The sequence below is a fragment of the Chlorocebus sabaeus genome, chromosome 23, assembly GCF_047675955.1.
Source record: "Chlorocebus sabaeus isolate Y175 chromosome 23, mChlSab1.0.hap1, whole genome shotgun sequence".
Lineage (NCBI taxonomy): Eukaryota > Metazoa > Chordata > Mammalia > Primates > Cercopithecidae > Chlorocebus > Chlorocebus sabaeus.
Genome location: NC_132926.1, coordinates 42355767 through 42380286, shown reverse-complemented (window position 1 = coordinate 42380286; position 24520 = coordinate 42355767). Strand labels below are relative to the sequence as shown.

The 24520-nt window shown below is 53.9% G+C and overlaps 1 protein-coding gene across 4 annotated transcripts in view; it reads left to right on the top strand.

Moving 5' to 3' along the window:
* The window catches only part of PSD2 (pleckstrin and Sec7 domain containing 2), a 55207-nt gene that overhangs the window by 6627 nt on the left and 24060 nt on the right, over positions 1–24520 (top strand). For 3 of the 4 annotated variants that reach the window (XM_073010641.1, XM_073010642.1, XM_073010643.1), the window contains exons 2-6: positions 7917–8069; positions 13890–14310; positions 17348–17797; positions 18213–18407; positions 21213–21293. In XM_073010641.1, coding sequence (XP_072866742.1) covers positions 13940–14310; positions 17348–17797; positions 18213–18407; positions 21213–21293 — 1097 coding nt within the window. In that variant the 5' untranslated portion in view covers positions 7917–8069; positions 13890–13939. Of the gene's footprint in view, positions 1–194; positions 419–7916; positions 8070–13889; positions 14311–17347; positions 17798–18212; positions 18408–21212; positions 21294–24520 lie in introns of those variants that run through there. The other variant, XM_038009490.2, reaches the window with a different exon arrangement.

Below are 24520 nucleotides of genomic sequence, written 5' to 3'. Positions count from 1 at the left end.
TAAAGGGCCCCCGCAGGGCAGGGCGGGACAGGGTGGGCTGCGCCCTCCCCGGCACCCTGGGGTCTCGGGGCGAGCACCGCACGGGCGGGCGGACAGGGCTGGGGGCCGTGCTCCAATCCCGGCTCCGCGCCCGCCGCTCGCGCGCCCGCAGTGCCCCCGCCCTTCCCCGCCCTTCCCGCTCCTCCCGCTCCTCCCGCTCCTCCCTCCTCCCTCCTCCTCCTCCAGCTCACGGCTCCGCTCCCTTCCTCCTGCCGTCCGTCCCCCTCGCTCAGCGTCTCCACACCGCGGCTCCGGCACCTGAAGGGACGCGGGCGGGCGCGGGCAGCTCCGACCGGCGGCGGCGGGGCGGGACGGGCAGCCCGGCGGCCTCCGATGGCCCCGCCGTGAGAGGCCGGACCCGCGGCGGGGACCAGCAGCGGTGAGTGGGGCCGCGGGGCTCCGGGACCCAATCCTACCCGCTGGCGGCCAGGCTGGGGCTGGAGCGGCCGGGGCGGGAGCCGCGTGTGGGGTGGGGGGCGCCGCCCTCGCCCTCGGTGCCCGCCCGGGTCCACTAACAAAGCTACATTTCCAGATCAATTCCGCGGCGTCTGGAGCATCAGAAGGATACGGTTGTCATGGAGATGGGGCCGAGAGAGGAAGCCCGGGCTGGCCGGGTCTGGGCCGGGGAGAGGGGGCGCCGCGGGAAAGCCCGAACCCGGCCTGGGGGAGGGTGGGGGCTGCCGGCCCGATTGTCTCTCGGCTCCGCGGCCCACTACCCTCTCCCCGCTTTTGTATAATCTCGGGGTACGCGTGTGCGTGGGGGGTGCCAGTGGCAGCTTGGTGGCCGGGGATCGGGGCGTTGGGTACCGGGGCCTGCCAGCAGCCACCTTCACGAGGCTGCAGCTTTGAAGATTTATTTCTGTTTCCAGTTTCCCAACTTTGACAGCCCGGCTTGGCGGCCAGGCCTCCTCGGTTCTGCAGCTAGAGCGGGGGCTCGTACGGGGGCGTGGCAGGCAGGGCTGAGGAGGCACATAATGGCCGAGGCGGCAGCGGGAGGGAGGGGTCCCAGGAGCGGGCTGCTGGGGCTAGGTGCAGAGGGAGTCCAGATTGGGGACCACCCTGCCCAGCGGGCCCCCTCCTCGGAGAAGGTATTCAGATATTCCTAGAGGATGCAGGGACTACCTGGAATGATCACTGGGGGCATTGTTTTTGCATAGCCCACCCCTTTGTCTTGGGGCCATCTTGGGGGGGCCAGGAAGAGAACAGGGAGCAGAAGCAGCAGCCACAATGGAAGAGGGCCTAAGACTCCTGGCAGCCTGGGGATAGGCCGGGCTGAGCTTGATGGGGATCAGGGAGAGGGCTCAGGGTTTGGCCAGGGCAGGTGGGCAGCCTGGGTTTGGACTTTCCTGGGTTCCCCAGTTCCTTTTTCTAGATCCTACAAACAAGAGCTGCTTCATGGTGGTTGGGGGTGGGGGGAGACACTGGGCTGGGACTGCCTCAAACCCAACCTGTGGCCCAGGGCAGATGCAGTCATTCTGTCATTCTTCCACCCTCTCCCCAGGAGGTTTGGAACCTGTCTTCCAGGGAAGCTACAAGTTCTGGGGCCTGCGATCTCCGAATCAGTGAAGTGTACCTGCTGTCCTCCCAGCAACCCCTTTTCCCAATATATGCTGGGAAGCAGTGGCTTTTGATTGGGGCTACTGCAAAGTTTGGTCCTGGTGGAAACATAGCAGGTCCCTAGAGTTTGGCCAGAGCCCCCAAAATATTCCCACCCAGTGGAGTGAGTAGGTGGGTGTGGCTCAGCTAAAGGAGGATGACTGGGTTGTCCTTGAAAGGCCTCCCTCACTGGTGCCTCTTGCGAGGTTGAAGTCTCAATGCTTGGGTGAATTGCACCCTGCAGCCCAGGGATGCCCTGAGAGGCCTCCCTCCTGCAGCTTGTCCTGGCCTGACAACTATGGGGTGCATGTTCCACAAGCAGACCGGACCAATAGTACCTCCCAGGGTCTTCCCTAAAGGGAGAGAGCAAAGATAGCTGGAAAGAATGACTTCCTGCTGTAGACAGGACTGAGAGAGAGAGTGGCTGGGGGGCATTACCTCACCCAACTTCCATATATGGAGCATATGTGCTAAGTACTCTCATAACAGTCTTTAGAGGGAGGTACTACCCTTATTCCCATTTTGTGGTAGAGTTGCTTGTTCCAAGTCACCTGGTTAGTAAGTGGCAGAGTGAGGATTTGCACTTTGCCAGAACTGTCAGATACTCAGACCTGTGTCCCCATCCTCTCCTCTTCTTCCCTGGAGATACAACTTAGAAGGGAGGTGGGAGGTGGGATAGAGTGCCTGTCCATCTGGGCAAGGGGATGATCTTGGGAAAAACAAGCACTAAGCTGGAGTTTCCTAGGGAGGTGGGATCAAGGCATTCCCATTCCGGACATTGGCTTGCAGGAGATCAACACTGCCTCTCGTGACAGACGATGCTCTAGACCTCCTTTGCCAGATGGTCTTTTCCAGGAAAATCTGTTTTGAGCGGCATCTTATGTCTGAGGCTCCGTATTTAGACTGGCTCTCTGAACAGGAGGATCCACTTAGGCTGTCGCCCCTCGAGGGGTGTTTGGGGGAGTTGGGTGGGCTTGGGGCCAGACCTGGCTCCTTGCCACAGCTCAATGGAGGGGGAGGGGCCCATGTTCCTGCCCTAGTCTCCCTGGGGCCGGCTTGTTTTCCTTGTCCCTCTAAGCCGGTTTACCCACAGGTGAGTCTGCTTCCTCAGGGTCTGGCCCCCTTTTCAGCTGGTAAGCCACTCCAGTGCTGTGCCTGCCTGGCCTGGGGTAACTCAAGCGTCCAGCCCAGGGCTGGCCCACAGCTCTTCTTGCTCAGGTTTGTGGGCTGCCCTGGGGAAGGAACGTCCTCTCCTCTGACTCCTGCCCCAAAATCCCAACCCCTGAGCTCCTCTCTTCGGAATGTCTCCCTCCACTCCCTCCCTTCTCCCACCTTACTTTTTATCTTGTCAAAGCTGATAGTAGGGTGAATACCCACCTACATACCCTTCACCTAGAGACCTAGATTTGCCAGTTGTTAACATTTTGCCACATTTGTTTCTCTCTCTCTCTTTCAACGTTTTGAAAGTAAGTTGTCAACATTATAACACTTCACTTCTAAATACTTCAGCATGAATTTCCTGAGACAGGGATATTTTTCTACAAAGAGAATATATTGTTATCATACTCAAGAAGTTTAGTAATCATCCAATTTAACCTAACATGTCGTCCATATTTAAATTTCTCTAGTTGTCTCAGTAAAGTCCTTTATAGCTGTTTGTTTGTTTTTTTTTTTAATTTGATCATGGAACATACATAGCATTTAGTTGTTATGGCTCTTTAGTGTTCCAATCTGGATGAATTCCTGGCTTTTTAAAAAAATTTTTTATGACATTGTCAATTTTGAAGGCTTGTGGTATATCTCACATTCTGGATTTGTCTTCTTGCTTCCTCGTGATTAGAGTCAAGTTAACCATTTTTGGGCAAGAATATCCCATAGATGATGTCATGTCCTTATCAGTGCATGATATCGGGAGGCACCTGTTATTAGCTTGTCCTGTAGTAGGTGGCAGTAAGTTAGGTCACTTGGCTCAGGGGTCCCTGTATTTCAATTCTGTTCCTCCCCCTTCCCTACCTCCAGAAGCTTCATCTACCTGGTAATCTACATACCAGGTCAGCAAATCTGACAGAACCCCTACATCAGACCAGATGCTGGAGAATAGAGAAGCAGACACAAACTTTCAGGGAGCTCGAAACCTCAGGGTTGGGGGTGGGGGAACCACAACTCAGACAGGTACTGTTGGTACGGGAGAGGGGAGGCCCAGAGAAAGTAGTGAGAGGCACAGCAAGGGGAGAGGGCATGGGGGGCCAGACAGGAAGGCAGGCCCAGGCTACAGCTAGCCTGGAATGTGGGCTGAGGGGTTGGCCTTTTCCCCAAGGGCACTTCAAAACCAGTGAAGGGTTTTGAAGAGGGGATGATGAGGCAGTTTGGAGTGCTGGAAAGGCACTCTGAGGAGGATGGAGTGGGGCTGACTGGGCCAGCACATGGGAAAGAGACCAGCCAGGAGGCTGTGGCAGTGCCCAGCATAAGACACAGGGGACTGGATTGGGGCTGCTGCTTGTGGCACATAGAGGGAGTGGAGTTGTGTGGTTTGGTGGCCCTGCTGGGAGGGTGTTGCTGGTGGGGGATGTGAGAAGGGGATGGAGCTGGGAGAGATTTAGGAATCAGAATGGACAGGCTCTTGTGTCTGACTGGAGGTGGGGAGACTGGGAAGGATGAGCTCATGTAGTGGCTTGGGAAGGGAGATGGAGGTTTTGAGTGTATGAGGTCTGAGGTACTTTCCAGGCCAGAGGAATGGTGTGTGGGAAGCTCATTTGGTGGGCCCAACTGTGGCCCCCTTGCAGAAGCTCATTTTGAGATGTGGGCAGAAAGAAGAGCCACACATAGCCCACAGCAGGGAATGGATGGTGGGCTTCAGGCACCAGCAGGGGAGGGGCCTGAGCAGGGCTAGGCCAGCTCAGATGGCAGTTGCCCCTGTGGAAGCCAGGATAATCCTGTCACTAACTTGCAGACCCCAATTCCCTTACTTCATTTTGCCTCTTCACACTTGCTTGGCAAAACCCCAACCCTGGTTAAATCCAGTGCCTGGCTTACCCCGGTCCTGCACATGCAGCTGAATGGGGCTGAGGAAAACCACTGTCCTGACTGTTCTTACTTTCAGTCCAAGCCCATGAACTCTGAACTTCAGGTGGGTCCTTAGTGCAGTCCACCAGGCACAGCACAGGTTCTGAGGTTGTTGCCTCTCCCCCATGCTAGATGACTCTTTCACACTTGCTCTTTGTGTGTGTGTGTGTGTGTGTGTGTGTGTGTAGAGATGGGGTCTCACTATGTTGCCAGAGCTGGTCTTGAATTCCTGACCTCAAGTGATCCACCCTCCTCGGCTGCCCTCCTTGGCTTCCCAAAGTGCTGGGATTATGGGCATAAGCCACTGCACCCGGTCATCACTTGCTCTTCTACCCTCACCCGCCCGCCTCTCCCATCCTTCCTTGCAGCGGATAATCTTTGAGAAAATATAAGCAGTCAGAGTGTCCTGAGGCTCCCAGTGCCATACTCACTGTCTGCCAGCATCTGCACTCACTGCTCTGCTTTCTTCTGTCTCTGTGGGTGAAGCGTTCCTGCTCCTGGTTAAGGCCATCCCTCCACTTGTGCAGAGATCCTGGCCCCTTGTGTCTGCTTGAGAACATTACTCCAGCAGGGCCCCCGCCTGCATCATTGGGTCCTCCTCTTTGCTAGAGCATCCCATCAGCAGATAGCTTGCTGTTATTTCTTTTATCTTAAAAATGGTTCTGGCTTGGCATGGTGGCTCACACCTGGAATCCCATCACTTTGGGAGGCTGAGGTAGGTGGATCACCTGAAGTCAGGAGTTCAAGACCAGCCTGGCCAACATGATGAAATTCTGTCTCTACTAAAAATACAAAAATTAGCCAGGCATGGTTGTGGGCACCTGTAATCCCAGCTACTTGGGAGGCCGAGGCAGGAGAATTGCTTGAACCCAGGGGGCAGAGGTTGCAGTGAGCTGAGATTGCGCCACTGCACTCCAGCCTGGACGACAGAGAGAGACTCCATCTCAAAAAAAAAAAAAAAAAAGGTCTCTTGTGTTCTCCAGCCAGCTACTGCTGCATCTCTCTCCTCCCCTTTGCAGAGAAACTTCCAGAAGGGTTGTCTAGACTCATTGTCTCCACATCCTCTCCTCCCCTGTCTCTTGACTCCACTCTTATTGGACTCCACTCCGCTGAACTCTTCTCTCAAGGTTATCAGTAACGTTCCTGTCACTGCACCCAGTGGTCAATTCTCAGTCTTATTGGCAGCATCTGACATGTCCAGTCTTCCTCTTCCTTGAAATATCTTCCTTGGATTCCAGGACACCCATTCTTCTGTTTTCCTCCTACCTTGTGGATTGTTCCTTCTCAGCCTCCTTTGCTGGTTCCTCTTCTCCCCCTCCCACCTCTTGATATCAGGGTGCCCGAGCACTTGCCCTGCACAGGCTCTTTCCCCTATCTCCACTCCTCCGTATAGATCCCATCCAGTCTTGTGGCTTTAAGTACCACCTATGTGCTGCCAGCCTCCAAATTTAAATCCCAAGTCTCAACCTCTCCCCCGAGCTCCAGTAGCCTATACAGCATCTCAACTTTCCTGCCTGCCAGGCACCCCCCGTCAACTTGCCCTTATCTTCCTCCCCAAACCTGCTCCACCTAGTTTCCCTTCTTGAGTGGTAACTCCATCCTTCTAGTTGTTCAGGGCACAAATATTGGCGTCACTCTTGGGTCCCCTGTCTCTCTACTGCCCCATGTACAGCCCATGGATGGGTGAAGCTTTAGAGTGCCTGACTTCCCTTCAGTGGGCCATGGGCAAGAGAGAGGAGGTGACAGTGAAATGGCCCAGCACAGCCCCTTTCACACCCGCTTACTTCATACCATATGCTGTTGTATTTTCATCAAGGAGGCCACAACCTGCAGACCCTGAGCTGAAGTCCTAAAGAGGAGACAAGACTGGACAGGAAGAGGAGGGAGAGGAAGGGAGGACTCGGCTAGGGAGAGATGAAGAGAAGCTATATAACACAGAGATTGGGGAGGGGGTGGGGAGGAAGGTCACAGTAGGGGAGGCAGAGAAGGAGAGGAGTTGGGGAGCATGGACAGAGAATGTGAGGACCTAGAGGGTGTAGGATATGTGAAAACCGGGCAGAGAGAAAGGAGGAGGAAGCTTCTTGGTTTCTGTCTCTTGGCTGTTGAAGCAGACTGTGGGGAGCTGCTCAGAGGTGGAGCTCTCTCAGGTCTGCCTTTGCCCAGGTGTTGTATCCAAGGCCAGGCTGGTTGAGAGGATTTGCACTTGGTCAGTCCATTGTAGCTCTCAGGATTCAACTCTCAACCCACAGGCTCATGTTAGCCTGTGGGCTCCATGAGCCTGTGGATTGAAGCAGTGTGAGTCCAGTGCCCTCTGAAGTTGGAGGAAGGTGGCCCAGTGGTCATTCTGGCTGTGGACTCTCTTGACCAAGACAGCTTAGTCCTTTGTGGTTCCTGATAACTGAGGGTTCACCCGTAGGGAAGTCAGTTGGGCATAGAGTCACCAGCTGTAAACATGATTTGAAATTTGACAGCAGACATTGTGGATTTCATTAGTGTTAAGGGCTCTTCAACCAGCATGCAGATGTATGCAAATGCTAAGCAAATGAAGGTACCAGTTGGCTGGGGGGTTGGGGAGAGAAGCAAGCTGGGAGATGTCCAGCAATGACCTTTGTGGAGTGAGCCCCAAGGGCCTCTGAGAATCCCAGCAGAGCACATGCACTTTAAGATGCCATTGTGCATGCAGCCCGGGGACTTCTGCTTGCCTGGCCATGAGAACATGAACCCAAGGCAAGGGCTGGTTCCCTGGTGGTCACACTGAGAGAAGGAAAGCAGGTGGGGGTTGGTCATCACTCCAAACTAGCATTACCTGAAAGGTGATGGGCATCTTTAAGGGGGGCATAGGTTCCTGGCCCTTGCCCTACATTTGTGTGTCCTGAGATGGAAAGATAGGAGTGAGCCTGGCCGTGGGTGAAGGTGTTAGGAGGGTAGAACAGTAGGGACCTCAGCTGCCTTGAGAAAGGGAGAGGGTGCCCTCTCTGGTCCCCCTCCTGGCCCCACGGGAGTCTTTCATTTGCCTCTACCCTCAGGCTGGGCTTCTGAAGCCCTTGCCTCAGAACTTGCTCTGACAGCTGCCAAGGACGAATATCCACTGGGTCCCGGCTGAATGGCCTGTGCTGTGTGCTGCTGTAAGGTAGTCAGCTTGGTTCCTTGCAGCCCCTAGAAGGTTTTGGGAGGCAGCAGGCCTCCCTTGAGCACTGAACACATGCCATCTCCTTTAGTCTTCACAGGTGCCTTGAGAGGACAAATGCTGTCGGCATCCCCCATTTATGGAGGAGGACACCGAGCTCAGAGAGGTGGGCAGTTTTCCTGAAGTCACACAGCTCGTGGGTAGCGGAGCTTGGATTTGGAGCCAGGTCTTTCTGAGCACACAGGTAGGGGCACTGACCTGCTCTCTCCTGGACTGTCCCAGTCTGAGGCCCTTGCAGCACAAGGCAGTCCAAGCTGGGAAGACCAAGTGGGTTAAGAGGGTTTGGGGTCATTTTGGGATGTGGAATCTGGGAAGTTCCTGAGGCTCCTGGGTGAGCATCCCTTCCAAATTATCCTGGGCATCTCCCTGGGCAGTTGGGATGTGGAGGAGGCCGGCCTGGGCTTAGGGTGGGGGCCTGGAGCTCTTGGAGGTGGGAAGATCCTTAACTCCAGGCCTCTTGGTTGGCAGAGGCTACAAGAGAGCATGGTGAGGGGGGCCCAGCTGAGGGCTCTTCCTGGCAGCACCCTACTGCCCATGTTGCCAGTGGCCTAGCAGGTCCTGTGGAGCCCTGGAGCAGTCTAGGCCTGGCCATCCTAGGCCCCACGGCGGAGTAGGGGCATAGCTGTTCAGGGTCTGTTATGAACACTCCCTACATGCCACCTGTTTGCACTGATCATCTCTTTTAAGTGTCTGTGTGTGTCATGTATGTTCATGTGTGTTCACATGTGTTTGTGTGTCTGAAGATGCTAGCTCATGTGCTAAAATCTGGGTGGTCTAGGGAATTTTGGGTAGGGATTTTGGGGAAGAGTAGTGAGCAATGGGGGTGTTCAGGGTGGGTTTCCAGGGGGCAGAGAATAGGTCCAAGAAAGATTTCTTTGCCAAATAGCCCTCATGGAACTCTCTCCAAGTATCCAATGTCAGATGGCAGGTCCTTGGAGATCGTCCAGTTTAGGGTATGGAATTAAGGATGGATAGGGGGCTTTGAGCCTTTCCAGATATACTCTAAATGTTGCACACATTTGTGAGATTTCTGGGGCAGGATCCTCCATCAAGTGTACAAAGAGGTCCAGGACTTGGAACTGGTTGGGGATCGATGGTGCACGTGGGGACATGAGGCCAGAGAGGGTTTTTTTGTGCCCAACTTCTCCTAGCCCACTGGAAGCAAAATGAGGGTCCTGGTGCTCCTAGATTTGCTTCCCTGGGTCAGCTGTGGTCTCAGCCTTGCCACCACACTGACATTCCAGAACAATTTTCTCTGATCCCAGTCCCTTCTGCATACTCAGGATGGTTTTGACCCTGGATGCCCGATGATGTAGATCTTACTGCCCTTAACCTTGCCCCTAGGCCTGCCAGTGCCTTGTCCACCTTTCCAGGCAAATCAGGGGGATTGCCTCATTAGCGGCTGCCCAGTTCCCTCTGTGTGTGTGTGCGTGTGTGTGTCTGTGTGCATGTGTGTCTTTGTGTGTGCATGTGTGCGCGCACATGTGTGCATGTGTGTCTGCGTGTGTGCATGTGTGTGTGCGTGCACGTGAGTGTGTGCATGTATGTGCGTATGTGTGCATGTGTGTGCACGCACGTGTGTGCATGTGTGTGCACGCGCGTGTGTGCATGTGTGTGCACGCGCGTGTGTGCATGTGTGTGCACGTGCGTGTGTGTCTGGGCATGTGTGCATGTGCCAACCCCATGCCTGCATTGTATGTCTGCTTTCAGGTCCTGCACCCATGCACTTGCCACTGTGTCTTACAGAGCATGCTGGCCCCTGGAGCCCTCCCTGGTGGGCCCCCACCTCCAGCCCTGTCCTTGGGTTTCCCACAGTCCCTGGCTTGGATCCCACCATAAAAAGGGTCTGTAAGATTATTTCTTTGACAGTCTAGCATTCCATCAGAATCTCAGCCTTGCTGCTTTCCAGCTTTGTGACTCTGAGCAGTTCCTCAACCTCTCTTAGCCTCTGCCACAAATAGGCATGATGATAATCCTTGTTATTTATCTAACAAATATTTTTAAAGTGCCTACTCTGTGCATTGGACTCTGAGGAGACAGCTGTGAACATGACATAGTCCCCACCCTCACTGAACTTACATCCTGGTACAGAGATGGGCAGGGAATCAGTAAGCACATAGAAAAGGGAGCTTCAGTTCTACTGAGTGCTATGATGCTCCACGGAGGAGTGTGATGGAATGCCAGGGGTCAGAGAGGGCCTCTCTCAGGAGGCAGTGTTGGAGTTGAGACCTGAGTGGCAGAAGAGGCTCTTGTAAAGATCTAGGGAAAGAGCATTCTAGGCCAAGGGTATAGCTGGTGCAAAGGCCCTGAGGTGGGAGTGAACTCAGGGAGCGGAAAGAAGGCCATTGTGGCTGATGTGGGAGAGCATGGGGGCATGGGATAGAGGGCAGCAGAACCAGCTCCTGCAGGACCTTTTCAGGCCATGCTGGGGAGACTGGATTCTAATCTAAGAGGGATGGTTAGAGGACTATGAGGAGGGAGGGAGGGAGGTGTGTGTTTTTGCAACTCCCTCCAGCTGCCACAGGGAGAGTGGGGAGGGGGACAGAGTTGTTCAGGAGAGCTGAGACCCAGGAAGTGCACTCAACCCTGGCAGTTGGCTGAGCCAGGGTTCCAGTATCATTACAGGACCCACCTCAGCTGGTGCTAAAAAGAGGCTGCCGAGCCCAAGGTCATTCCAAGGGCTGAGGCTAGTGGGAGCCCCTGCCTGGAGAGGGACTTGGATCAGGCCAAGAGAGGCTACAGGGGATCTTGGCCAATGTCAGCCTGTCATTTGCAGGCGTCTCCTTGGGATGTTTGCCCAGTGGCCCAGCTGCGCCCGCTCCCCTGCTCTTGCCAGCAGGACTGGAGGTGGGAAGGGCCACTGCTTTGGGCCAACTCTCTTGGTTGAGGGTTTGGGCCCTTGATCTCCTGGGAGGGTTTGGCGGGGGTCCTGGGAAACTGGGGGCTCATTCTGCGTCTTCAGCCCATTTAGCTGCAGAGGGAGGCTACTCCTGGGTTCTAGAGACAGCTACGCTGTGGGACCTCAGGCAAAGCCTTTCTGGGTTCTGTGCCTCAGCCTTCCTCGTTTGTCAAATACGGTGGTAGAAAGAGTGGAGCACAGCTGCCTTTCATCCTTAACCTTGTAGTGAGTTTGCCCTTCCTTGGACCTTAGCTCTCTCAGCGTTCATGACATTAAGTTTCCCACTGGCCCTGGGGGAGAACAGAGGTGATACTCCCACTCTGTAGATTGGCTCACAAAGGCAAGAGGGAGCAATGTTGAATCCCAGGACACACAGTGGTTCAAAGTGAGCACATGGGTCATAGTCTTACACCTCTGCTCTAAAACCTCCCCTCTATGCTGCCCTCCCTTGGACTCAGCAAGAGAGGGGGTTCTGGCTCAGCTACTTCTGGGCTCAGCTGGTCTGCAGTCCAGGCAGGGACTCTGGGCCCCCCGCCCAGAGTAGAACTCAATGCTGCCCCTTGTCTGCCCACCTCCAGAAACAAAGGACATGGCCCAGTGCCTGGTGTTGGCAGGACCTCCATCCTGCTCCCTGCTAAAGGAGGACATAGCAGGGCAGGTAGGGCTGGAGCTAGCCTGAGGCAGCTGCTGGAAGTTGGGGGTGGGGTGGAGGGGGTCTCCCAAGAGGTCCTCAATCTGTCCACAATTCTAGCTTTGGTGCTGGTGTAGGCTAAGCATCAAGTGAAGCTGCTGATACTCTTAAACCTCAGGTTTCATGGAGGCTTAGGCAGAGCCCTGACTCAAGGTGGTGGGCTCAGCCTCTAGGTATGTGTGGGGGAGCTTGAGTCATCCTGGTGAAGTCGGGTTGAAACCCTGTGCCCCAGAGCCAATGCTCATCCAGGCCCCTGGGCTAGAAAGCAGGTCAGAGGACTGGAACTCAGGCAGCAGGCCAAAAGCCTCCACTTCTTTTTCCTTTCTAAATGTCCCGCCTCCCCCCACCCTCAGTTGAGTCTCAGTTGAGAAGGTGACTTCTTGTTTTTCCTCCTCTGAGTATACAACCGGAGGGAACAGATTGAAATAGCAACTACAGCAGCAGGGATTTGGGGCAGACCAGAAAGAATTCCTTACTCAGTGCTCAACCTCTAGAGGTCCCCGATGTCCTAGGATCAGGGCCCAGATATTTTAGAGCCTGGCTCTTCAGATGTTTAAAAGTCTGTGGGTTTTTGTTTTTTGTTTTTTTTTTCTTTTTTTTTTTAAAAGTAAAAATCTCCCTTATGCAGTCATCAAAATTCTAGGAGGTGAGGGTCAGTGTAAATGGGCAGGGGTCCTAGGTCTGTCTGTTCTGCCCTCCTCTTTTCCACTCTATATTTGAGAACCCAGGTTAAATAATCTTAACTGGACTGTGGTGGCTGAGCTTCCCACAGGGGCCCAGAATTCCTGAGAAGTGGACCCACCTCCCTCCCCAGGCTCTTGTTCTTTAAGTGGGACTTTTCTTTTGGAGCCTACCTCAGTGTTCCCACACTTGCCTTGTTATAAGAATCACAGGGGACCATACCCCTTCCCTGTAGCTTCTGGTTCTGGAGGTCTGGGGTAGGGCCTGGTAATCTGCATTGTACCAAGTCCCTCAGGTGGTGTTTATGACCAGGCAAGTATAGGAAGTTTGAGCTCACTTATATCCCTGTTGTTGCCCCTGCAGCTCATTTTGCTGCAGCCCAGAAGGCCGGCCAGTCCCTCTCCTGCAGCCTCTCCTGAACCCCTAGCATCCCTCTCCAGAGCAGAGTGGTAGCCAAGGCCCAACAAGGGGAGGAAGGAAGTGGCCCAACCAGAACTGGGAGAAATGGCCCAGATTCCTGCTTCTCTCCAGGGCATTTGGAGGGGCTGATCTGTGTCCCCACTGGCAGAGGACACTTGGGGAGGGGTTTAGCCTAGCCTAAGTGGGCCCAGGGGCAGAGAGGGGAAGAGGAGAGAGCCAGAACACAGCCTGTTACACATTACATCTGCCCTCTCCATCTGGGATTAGGTTGGGCAGGAAGCCTCTGGGAAATGTGGGCTGGTCTCAACCCGTTTGAAACAGTGGAGGTGAAGATGACGGGTAAATAGGTCTCCTCATTTTACAGACGAGAAACAGACCCAGAGGGGAGTGGGGCTGGCCTGCGCAGGCCAGTGAGGAGGCCTGACCTGGACTCACACGAGGGCATGCAGGGAGTTGGGCAGAGCAGGGCCTGACTCTCCTTCTAGTGCTCTCCCCAGAGTGCCCCTTGGAAGCCTCCTCATGAGTCCTCCTTGCAGGTGGGCGAGCTCTGATGGGGGCCCGGGAGTGGAGGGGAACCCCAGGCCTCCCCCTTCCTCCCAGACAACTGGGGCTCTGGGCTGTGTGTGTGGTGGAGGCAGCCTGGGCTCTGAGAGGCTCCCGGGTGGCGCCACCCGCCCAGCACCCTGGACAGCGCCCCACGCTGGGCTATCCCTGGCTGTCTCCAGGCTTCACTTTGGCTTCTGGGGTGGGCCCTGCTCCAATTAGGCTGCGTCTGTTGACTTCCTTGTCTCCTCTCTGAACTCCTCCTTGAAGACAGCCTCCCAGCCCAGTTCCCTCCATTAACCACAAAGGTAAGGTTCTCTCATCTCTGGCTCCTGGAGCCAGGGCAAGAACGTGGGAAGAAGCTAGGGGACCGGCTGCTGTCAGTCTGTGGTTTGTCACCATCACTCACCAACAGGAATGGGAGGGGGCTCTGCTGGACCCTTCTCCACTTCCTCCCCACTTGGATCTTCCTCAGAGGGCTTTGGTGAACTCTGGTGGGCACAGCAGAGACACAAGAGGTAATAGGAAGGGCCGGGACTGGGGCACAGTGGGCTGGCCAGGGTCAAGGGTGAGGTGAGGTGGCTTCTTGGACAAGGCAGTGAGGGCACCATGGCCCAAACCCACACTCCAGCCAGAAGGGCCCCGAGGAGATCGTCTCGGCCATCTCCCACTTTCGGGCAGGCTGCTCTGCCACTGGTCCTGCTGGACTTCAGGCGCCCCCCAGCCCCAGCCCTGTCTGACTGGTTCTTCCTCTCTCCACCCACTGCCAGGTCTAGAGGAGTCCCAGGAGCAGCCAGGACAGGCAGAAGTGGTGGCTGCCATGGAGGAGGATAAACTCTTATCTGCAGTGCCTGAGGAAGGCGATGCCACCCATGACCCCAGCCTGGAGCCTGAGGAGGAGCCGGGGGTCCGGAATGGAATGGCCAGTGAGGGCCTGAACAGCAGCCTCTGCAGCCCAGGGCACGAGCGAAGGGGCACCCCAGCGGACACTGAGGAACCCACGAAGGACCCAGACATGGCCTTCCGTGACCTCAGCCTTGGCCTCTCTCTCACCAATGGCCTAGCCCTGGGGCCAGACTTGAACATTCTGGAAGATTCAACAGGGTCCAGGCCCTGGAGGGCTGGCGTGCTGGCAGAGGGAGATGATGCTTCTAGGAGCCTCTGCCCAGATGCTGAGGACCCTCAGCTGGGGTGAGTGGATGCCTTGCTATGGGAGCTCACCACATTTGGCTGCTCTGTTTTTGTGTGGCCTGGGCCTAGCCACTTAGTTTCCCTGGTTCTTGTTTTTCTCATACATAAAATGGGGATTTCATATCCCTCTTTTGCCCAGATTCTGGGTGTTTTGAAAGGACAGAGCTGCTGTCAGTCTGTGGTTTGTCAGAACCACAGACTGACTTTGATGGAGAATTCAAAGGCCAGCAGATTGGGGGGCTGAAGGTTATGCCGTCGTGAGCTGCTTCTATGTGGGTTGCGGGGGATGGGGAGTGCTGCCCTCCCTCCATCCCAGGCTGGGCATTTGAATTCCAAGTCCATTTAAAATGCCCAATGTGAAAATTAATCTGGTTCATCCCTCTGCTTCCTGGAAGTGAGACTCTCCAAAATCCTTCAGCTGACTCCGGGAAAGCAGGCTTTGGGCTTTAATCCCTCTCAGCTACTCTCCCCTGCAGTAATTGTCAGGAAGTTCTACCAGGGATCTCACTTCAGTCCTGCTTGTTGGAGTTACAGCCCAATTTCTATTGTCCTCAGCAGATGGTGGAGACACCTGGAGTTTTGGGGGTATGTTGGACACGAAGAGCAGGGAAGGGACAGAGAAATGTCTAGAAGGCACCAGGGTGGGCTGAGAAAATAAGGCATCTAGAAGTCTTAGTGTGCATAGCTGCAGGCTCTTGCCTGAACGGGCAGTGTATGGGTAGTGTGTGAGTGTGCGTGGGGGCATGAGTGTGTGCTTGCCCTGCATGTGGTGTGTGCACAGGGATGTGTGAACATGTTGGTATGCATGCGGATGGTGGCTGTGGGCGGGGAGTGTTGGTGCCCCTGGCCTGGACATTTGTGGCTGCACATTTGGGCGCATGTACGTGTTATGTAGGGATAAGTGTCTCTAGGTCTTCGTGGGCAGGAGTGTGAGTATGTGGGGTTGGGTGTCTGTGTCACTGGGTGTGCCATGGCCATAAGCGTGTTTCCATCCAGGCAGGGTCTAGGGCAGCCCCATAGCTGGCAGCAGGGCGGGGGCAGGGGACTGGGGCTTCTTAGAGCACACCGTATTGAGGTGGCATCTTTACTTGGGATGGCGAGGCTGGGGGCAGCTGGAGGCTTGGAGATTGGACTGATGGTCTTCAAGCTCCCATCAGGGCCACTCCTCAGGCTTGCTCAGTTGCATGAGGAGGTGGGAGATGGGGGGTCCATTGGTGGCTCTGACCCTGGGCTGAGAGCTCCCCGCAGGCAGGGCTCTGTCTTGTTTGGATGTCTCTAGTGCCCAGCACAGGCCTGGCAGAGGTGTCTTTACTGGGCTGACTTTGGGTATTTGCCCTGGTGGCCAGGGCAATGGACCTTCTTTCCCCTCCTTTCCTTCCAGAGGTCAGTAGAGGAAACTTCTACCCCAGCCCCTGCCAGGCATTCTGCACCTTTTAGATTTCTGTCCCCCTCCCCACTTTGTTCCTTGGCAGGAGAGAGCCTAATGAGGCTGCAGTCTCAGCTCCTGTTGGGGCTGGAGTGGGAGTGCCTTCTCCAGGAAGCATACTGGGACAGAATCTTAGGCACTGGGGGGCCAAGGAGATGTTTGAGGGGCAGGGGCACTTCCCAGTCCTCCAAATACAGCTCAGTCTCTGCTACACAGCAGGGGCTGGGGGAAAGTAGGGCATGACCAGAGCCTCAGGGGAGGCTGATGCAGAGGGAGGGGTGTGCTTCTTTGCCCATCATGGGCCTCAGTTGATCTGAAATGGGCCGGGCTCAGCCTGCTGTGTTTTTTCCTTGTGTCTCTTCCTGTTGCCGGCTGTATCTTCCATCTCTATCCTTGTCTGTCTAGCTCTTTCTTTATCTCTCTCACATTCTGTCTCTGTTGTCCTCTCGTATCCCTTTCCTCTGTCTCTTTCTTGTCCCCCTCTCATGGTCTTACTCTCTTAGTCTCTCTCTCTTTCCTTCCCTGTGTACCTGCTCATGTCTCTGGTAGATAAGAATCTTCCCAGCCTCCTCAGTTCATGTATGTGCGATGCTGCTTTCCAGGTGCTGGAGATGAACAAAACAAAAAGCTCTCATGGAGCTTGTAGTCTAGTGGGGAGACCGACGATAAATATTAAAACAATGAATACTTATATAGTATGTTGAAAGGAGATAAGTGCTTTGGGGAAGAAAAAGTAGGAAAAAAGGGGCTGGGGTGTTTGGAGGCAGGTTATGGTTTAGATTGGGAGGTCTGGGCAGTCCTCACTGAGAAAGGGATGTGGAAGGAGGGTTTTAGCTGGGGAACAACACTTTGGGCAGAGGGAACAGCCAGTGCAAAGGCCTCTTTTGGGGGACAGCACAGGGTCCTGCAAGGGCTTGGGAAGCGTGGGTGGGGCCATGGGGCTGAAAAGCACATGTTCATTCACCTAGTACATCGTTCAGCTAGATGTTCCGAGCACCTACTATGTGTGGGGATGCTCCCTGGCTTTGCAAAGCTTTTGTTCTGGAGCTGGGGAACATACAGTAAACAGGAGAAAAGACAGAATCTTACATGCCGGGAAGGTCTGAGGAGTAAATAAACAGATCCGGAGCAGGAGGCCAGTGTGCTGTGGGCCTGCCTCCCCTGCTCTCTCTCAGGAGGTGGCAATGAGGCCAGACCTGACAGCTGGATGTGTTTGGTTGACCTAAGAACCTCCCAGGTTGTGGGAAGAGCAAAATTATGACCCGGTGTGACACTGGTTGTGATAGGAAAATGTTCACATTGCTTTGGGAGCCTGGAGGAAGCAGCCCTCTATGCTGGGCTGGGGGATGAGGCCTTACATTCATTCATTTAGACACATATCTGATGCCCACTATGGCCCCAGCCCCAGGTCTGCACTTTTCCCTGCAGTATTCCCAGTACCCAGCCCGGTGTCTGGCACCTGTGCTCAGTCAGTATTGGCTGAAGGGATAAGTGAATAGGATGGGGGGTGGTGTGCCCCTAGGGGGCTCCCAGGCACAGATGAGTACAGTTACCAGCACCTGTACTGGGGATACCTTGGCAGGATGGTGACTGGCTCCTTGCATCCCACAGGTTGGATGGTCCCGGGGAGCCAGATGTGCGGGATGGCTTCAGTGCCACGTTTGAGAAGATTCTGGAGTCAGAGCTGCTGCGGGGCACCCAGTACAGCAGCCTTGACTCCCTAGATGGGCTGAGCCTCACAGATGAGAGTGACAGCTGCGTCAGCTTCGAGGCCCCCCTCACACCCCTCATCCAGCAGCGGGCTCGTGACAGCCCTGAGCCAGGGGCTGGGCTGGGCATTGGGGACATGGGGTTTGAGGGGGACATGGGGGCAGCTGGTGGTGATGGGGAGCTGGGCAGCCCCCTGCGGTGCTCTATCTCCAGCAGTCGCTCTGAGAACGTCCTAAGCCGCCTGTCTCTCATGGCCATGCCCAATGGATTCCATGAAGATGGCCCCCAGGGCCCAGGGGGGGATGAGGATGATGATGAGGAGGACACAGACAAGTTGCTGAACTCAACCAGGTGAGGCAGGGCCCAGGCTGGGAGCTGGGAGAACCACTGAGCAGATAGGGAGACTGAGACCCAGGGTGGGCAAAGCAGATTAGAGTGACTCAGTATCCAGAGTCAGCACGCCCTCTTCAAGGTCACCTGGTCCACCCTCTGCATCCAGACTTCCCACCCTGCATCCTGAGGTTTCATTCTGCTCTTCCAGGCCTTCTCGGCCCCGGTAGAAGTGGGGAGTCAGGGAACTATGCTGTGGTTCACTTGAGAGGCTCTTCTGAAAGTCTGATTTCATTCCCTCCTGCTGCGGTGGAGCTTCTTTCCCTATTCTGGCCCCTACATGGTTTGCAGTGGCCTGGGGAAACCTCCCAGCCTCCTCCAGGGCCTTTGACCCTGGACCTCTGACCCTACTCCTCCACCCACCTTCCATCTGCAGTGACCCCAGCCTGAAGGATGGCCTGTCAGACTCAGACTCTGAACTCAGCAGCTCGGAGAGGTTGGAGCCTGGTAGCGCAGACCCACTGGCCAACGGGTGCCAGGGGGTCAGTGAAGCTGCTCGTCGGCTGGCACGCCGCCTCTACCACCTTGAGGGCTTCCAGCGCTGCGATGTGGCCCGGCAGCTGGGCAAGAAGTGAGTGTGGTCTCCCCCGCCCCCAACCCCGGGCAAACCTCGTGTCTTCCTCAGCCTCAAGGGTTTGTGGGTGACCTTCTTTAGGGGTGCCTTGTGCTGGGGGGTGGCTCCCAACAGTTCCCCGAGGACACCTCCTCCCGCCACTGTCCTCATTCCTGGCCTCGCCCTAAATCTGTTTCCTTTCTGGGCTGCTTGGGCGAGGCTGATGCTCTTGGGGAGGGGTGGTGGCGGGTGGCCCCTCAGGGCTGGGGGTGAGGGATGTGGGATGTGGTTATGGGGCCACCATGAATATGAGGACAGGGAAGCTGGCAGCATCTGGGCCCAGTTAATGGGGCCAGGGAGAGAGGAGAACCTGGGCCTTGGGGGACACCTCTGGGACCCAGAGCTCAGGAAAGGGCTCCTGGCCTTCATTAAGCACTACTGTCTATTGGGACCAGCTGAAGGGGCTGAAGCCCCCAAAGCCCACACCCTGGCCTTCAGACCGGGTGCAAAGGGAACTGGCTAGATGAGAGCCCCAAGGGGGACCAGGGGACAGGCAGGATTGCAGGACAGAGGAAGTCTGCCGGCACATCCTGCGCACCTCTGACCACCGGTGTGTTCACCCGCCGCCTGCCTCTGGCCCTTTTATCTGGAGTGCTTCCCAGCATCCGCATTAAGGCTCTGAGCTGTGCAGGAGCAGGCCTAGCCCTGCAGCACTGCTCACAGGGCTGGGAGACAGTCCAGACCCTTGCCCATGAGTGGGAGGTGACATGCAGGCTTTAGGCCTCAGGACACCCTGAGGGCGGCTCAGGTCCTGGATCCTCCTCTCCCTCCTCTTCTCTCTCCCTCCACTTCTCTCTCCACCCTCCGCAGCCTCCACGCTGCTCCTGCACCGGGTCCCTGACAATCGCGCCAGCCCAGAAATCACAATTCAGATGCCCTCACCTCTTCTGCTGGACTGGACCCCCAAACCTAATGCCATCCTTTCAGGAGCCTTCTTGGTGGCCTGCCCCTGCCCTCTCCCATCTTTTCAACCACTCCCTCCAGCAGCTAATTGTGCTCAAGTCTCTCCCATCTGAAAAACAAAAATTGTTTCTCAGCCCCACTTCCTCCTCTAGCCAAAATTCTTGGGTTTTCTGCCCGGGGTGGCCTCTATCCCCTTTCTTTCTCCACACTCAGCCCCTCCACACTGGTTTCCTCCCCCCAACACTGACTTCAGAAACCTCTTGTGCCAACATCACTGGTGGCCTTGTGTTTTTGAATCTGGTGGCTGCTCCCCAAGCCTCACCTTAGCCCCTTCAGCAGCTTCCATGAGACTGGTCATTTCTTTCTTTTTCTTTAATTAAACTTTTTATTGTGAAAATTTCAACAAACACGAAAGCAGAGAAAAAAAATCAAACCTCTATATGCCCATTACTGGGTTTCAAAGTTACTATTTCTTCATTCTCATTTCACCTATGACCCACAGCTTTTTTCTCATGTGCTGGAAGATTGTAATGCATATTTCAGACACTCTATCATTTGATTTATAAATACTTTACTATGTATCTCCAACTGATAAGGATCTTTTTTTACATAATCATGATTCTATTATAATTTCTAACAAAATGAACAAAAAATTCTTAATCTCTCCAACATTCAGACTGTGTTTAATTTTCTCTGATTGTCTCAAAAATGTTGGTTTATTGAAATCAAGATTCAAACAGGGTCCACACATCGCACTTGGCTAATTGGTCTGTTAAGTCTCTTTGAATCAACAACAGTTCAGCAGTTCAGCAGTGCTCCTCCCTTCTTAAATGCTGTGTATTTGTTGAAGAAACCAAGCCACTTGTCCTAAAGAATGTTCCACAGTTCAGATGTGGTATCCTCATGCTGTTATTTAACATGTTTCTCTATTTCCCATGGGTCCTGCAAATGGGCAGTAAGCTCTAGGCTTAATTAGAATCAGGTGGAAATTTGTTCTAGTTTTTGACAAGAATTCCTCATGCCAGTCTTCTTGAAATACTGTCTTGGTTGGCCTGCAGGACAACACACCCCACCTCTGGCTGCTGTTTCTCAGCCTTCTTGCTGGCTCGCTCCTGGGTTCCCAACCCGATTTGGGGCTCTGGGCCAGCCAGCCTGTCTGTGCCCTCTCCTGTTGCATGGGCTCAGCCCCACCCTGAGCTATTACTGACCAGCTGTGGATTGATGACTCTCACACGGATGCCTGGTCCTGAAGTCTGACATCTCCCACAGGGGACCACCTTCTTGGTTCATGCCCCATGTCCATTCCATCTTCGTGTCTTGTGGGTTCTGCCCCCTAAATCTCTCTTCTCCCCATCCCTTCTATCTCTATCTGGACAACTACGGCAGTCCTCCTATCGGTCTCCACTTAGCAAGTAGCGCATTCCAAAATACAGACTGCCCATCCCTGCTTTAACCCTTCTGAATCAAGTCCTGGTCCTTCCCCTGGTCCTGGCCTCATCACTTGCTGCCCCATTCCTGTTCTTTAGGTTCTGGCCACATGGCCCTGCTAGTAGCTTCTTGGACATGCCATACAGTTTCCTCCCTGGGGACACTGCATCATCCCACCCCTACTCCCTTCGCCTGGTTAGCTTGTAATTCCTTGTGTTGACTGAGACATCACCTCCCCCAGGAAGACTTCCCGACACCCGCAGACCAAGGTTGAATGTTATGGCCCAACTGGCCAGTAGCCTAGGGGTTGAGCAGGTCTTGGGGGTGGGTGGGTCCGGGTACCCTGGGCCCCACTCCCCAAGTAATGCCTATGATTCTGTCATCCTTGCACTGGACCCTGCTTCTAACAGACATCCCATACTCTCCTGGCAGCAACGAGTTTAGCAGACTGGTGGCCGGGGAGTACCTCAGTTTCTTCGACTTCTCGGGCTTGACTCTGGACCGAGCACTCAGGTCAGTGGGGCTGGGACGGGCAGTGCCCACAAGTGGTTCAGGCTGCACATCTGGATGCTTATGCCAGCTCTACCATAAACTTGCTGTACAACCTTGGGCAAGTCTTTTGACTCCCTGGTGAGGCTGTGGGGAAGCGGCCACAGGAGCAGCAGCGGCCCAGTAGTTCAGCGAGTGCCCGCTTCGTAGTAGCTGTTAGGATGTGAGGGTGGAAATGTAGTTGTGACTCTAGGAGAGGAAGGGAGGCTCAGGACTTGCCTGTATTGAGCACTTCCTGCCTGCCAGATCCTCTAGGTCTTTACTCACCTTGCTTACTGCATCCTCCATACCCTGGTAAGGTAGGCACTATCATTCATGTTTTTCACATGAAGAAACTATGGGCCAGAGGGGTAAAGAGACTTCCTCACAGTCATCGAGGGAGGAGATGGTAAAATGGGATTTGATCTCAACTCTATTGGTTTTGGACCTAGGGAGTAGACCTCAGGAGGGCCAATTGCAGGTTCCTAGGAGCCGGAGGGTAGAATGGATGGTTGCAGCCCTGTAGTATCTAGTAGGCTCTGGTGGCAGGGGCCAACTGGGCAGATACTGACCAGGCCCTAGGAGAGATGGAAGCATCTTGGAGCTAAGGGTTGGGGTGATTCATGCACGTTAGACCTTTTGACTGTGTTCCACGTGTCTCTTACACTTTAAAAAAATTTAATTTCTGGCTGGGCCTGGTGGCTCATACCTGTAATCCTAGCACTTTGGGAGGCCGAGGCCAGAAGATTACCTGAGGCCTGGAGTTCCAGACCAGCCTGGACAACATAGGGAGGCCAAGTCTCTACAAAAAGTAGAAAAATTAACCAGGCATGGTGGTGCAGGCCTGTTGTCCCGGCTCCTCAGAAGGTTTAGGTGGGAGGATCACCTGAGCCTGGGGAGGTTGAGGCTGTAGTGAGCCATGACTGTACTACTGCACTCCAACCTGGGTGACAGAGTGAGACCCTATCTCAAAGAAACAAACAAACAAACAAACAAAAAAACCTACATACAAAAAAAGTAATTTCCATTCTTTTTTCTTTGCTTCTGTTGGGATATTTTCGGCTGACCTGTTTTCACTTCACTTCACTTACCCTTTTTCTGTTTCTAATGTGTTATTAACCCATTTATGCCTGAGGTTGCAGTTTTCTGAATTACAAAATCAGACCTTGGCGATGACCTTAAGCAGTAGGATATAAATAACTCCCACACGCTTAGCGTTCTGATAATGGCACAATAGGCATAAATGGGTTTTGAACTCATTTACTGAGTTTTGAATTTATGTTATATTTTCCATTTCTAGAATTTCTATTTTATTAAAAAAATTAAAAAATAGATTCTAATTATCTGGGTGAATTATCCATCTTTTCCATTATTTTCTCCACCTTTCCCTCTCTTTTTTGAACATATTAGTTGTAAAACCCTTGCTGCTAACTCCAGTGTCTATCACCTGAATCATCTGGATATATTTCTATTATCTCATTTTTCTCTTTATTTTCCATCATATATCCTGTCTCTTTGATTGCTTAGTAACTTAAAAAAAATTGGATGCTGTATACTTTATATAGAATTGTAGTGGTTCTAGATTATTCTATATTCCTCCAGAGAGGGTTTACGTTGTCCTTTGCTAGGCAGTTAGAAGGCGTGTGGGGATGCAGTCCTAATCCTCGCACTGAAGTTTGCTATGGCTCAGGGTGTGCTCTGATCATAGGGTAGAGGTCCTCAGAGTTTTCTACTGGGAGCCTTGTGTGTTCAGTTGGGCTTTCTTGGCTCAGAAGCCTAATTTTGTCTTCTCAGTGCAGCAATACTTCCTCCTCTTCAACAAAAAAAAATCCCTCTACTTCTCAGAGGATTTCTGCTTAGCCTTTTTGCTTCCTGCCTTTTATATATATTTTTTTTGAGACAGAGTCTTGCTCTGTTGCCCAGGCTGGAGTGCAGTGGCATGATCTCCACTCATTGCAAGCTCCGCCTCCTGGGTTCACGCCTTTCTCCTGCCTCAGCCTCCAGAGTAGATGGGACTACAGGTGCCCGCCACCACGCCCGGCTAATTTTTTGTATTTTTATTAGAGACGGGGTTTCACCATGTTAGCCAGGATGGTCTCGATCTCCTGACCTTGTGATCCGCCCGCCTTGGCCTCTCGAAGTGCTGGGATTACAGGCATGAGCCACCACGCCTGGCCTGTATCTTTTATATCTCTGAAATTCAGCAACTATCTCAAAGGGAAAAGTGGCCATGTGTTTATAGCCCCTGAAGTCTCCAGCCTCTTGAAGCCACCCAATGCCCTGCCTCTTGCCTGTGCCCATAATCAGCAATTCCCCCAGGGAAAAAGCAGCCACAGAAGCTCGAACTACCTTTCCGCAGTTCTCTCCTCTCCAGAATCTTGGCCCTTTTGGTTTTTGCTGCCTCAGCAATTTTTCCAATAGCTTAAGAAAATCCATGGTTTTTATTGTTTTCAGTGGAAGTGTTGGTGTTTAGCAGGCTACTGTATCCTGAGCTGAATTGTAAAGATTGCAGTAGAATGAGGAAGATTGGTTGGGGAAGTTGTTCGGTGGGGTCAGCTTATGATCAGAGGTGTAGGTGCTGGACTGAGTGCCTTGTATGCCAGCCCAATACTGAGGCTCAATTGTGCAGGCACTGCAAGCGCGTAGGCTTCTGAAGAGGGTCAGGTGGGAGAGAACAAGCATGAGGTTGGGCAGAGGGGAAAGGTCGGTGTGAGAGGTTGCATAAGAGGGTAGAGTAAAAGGGCTGGTGGTGCCAAGATGTGGGGGAGGGTGGGCAGTGGTGAGGCTGCCCATAGGGACAGCCCGAGAGTTTGGTGGTCATGGCACTGGGTTGGGGCTTGAGGCAGAGTGTCTAGGGAAGGGGAGTTTGGGCTGGGGAGTAGGAGCTGGGATGGATGGCTCATAGGTAAAACAGGCTAAGGTTGGAATGGGGGAGGTTTTGAGAAAGTCCTGGAGGAATGTGAGAAGAGGGAGGGGTCAGGCTGGGGGACAGATGGGAGAAGAGAACAGGAAGCAAGAGAGATAGGGAGAGGAGGACAGCGAGCTGTCAGACAGGGCAGTGCTATTATGCAGCAGTTGGTTGCTTGGGATTGGATTTTGAGAGTACTCTGCAGTTTTGGATGCCTTGAGGCGCCTCAGAGGGTAAGGGCTGGCTAAGACATGGCTTGCAGGTCCCAGGGTGCCTTAGGAGGTGGCATGAGAGAGGGTAAAAC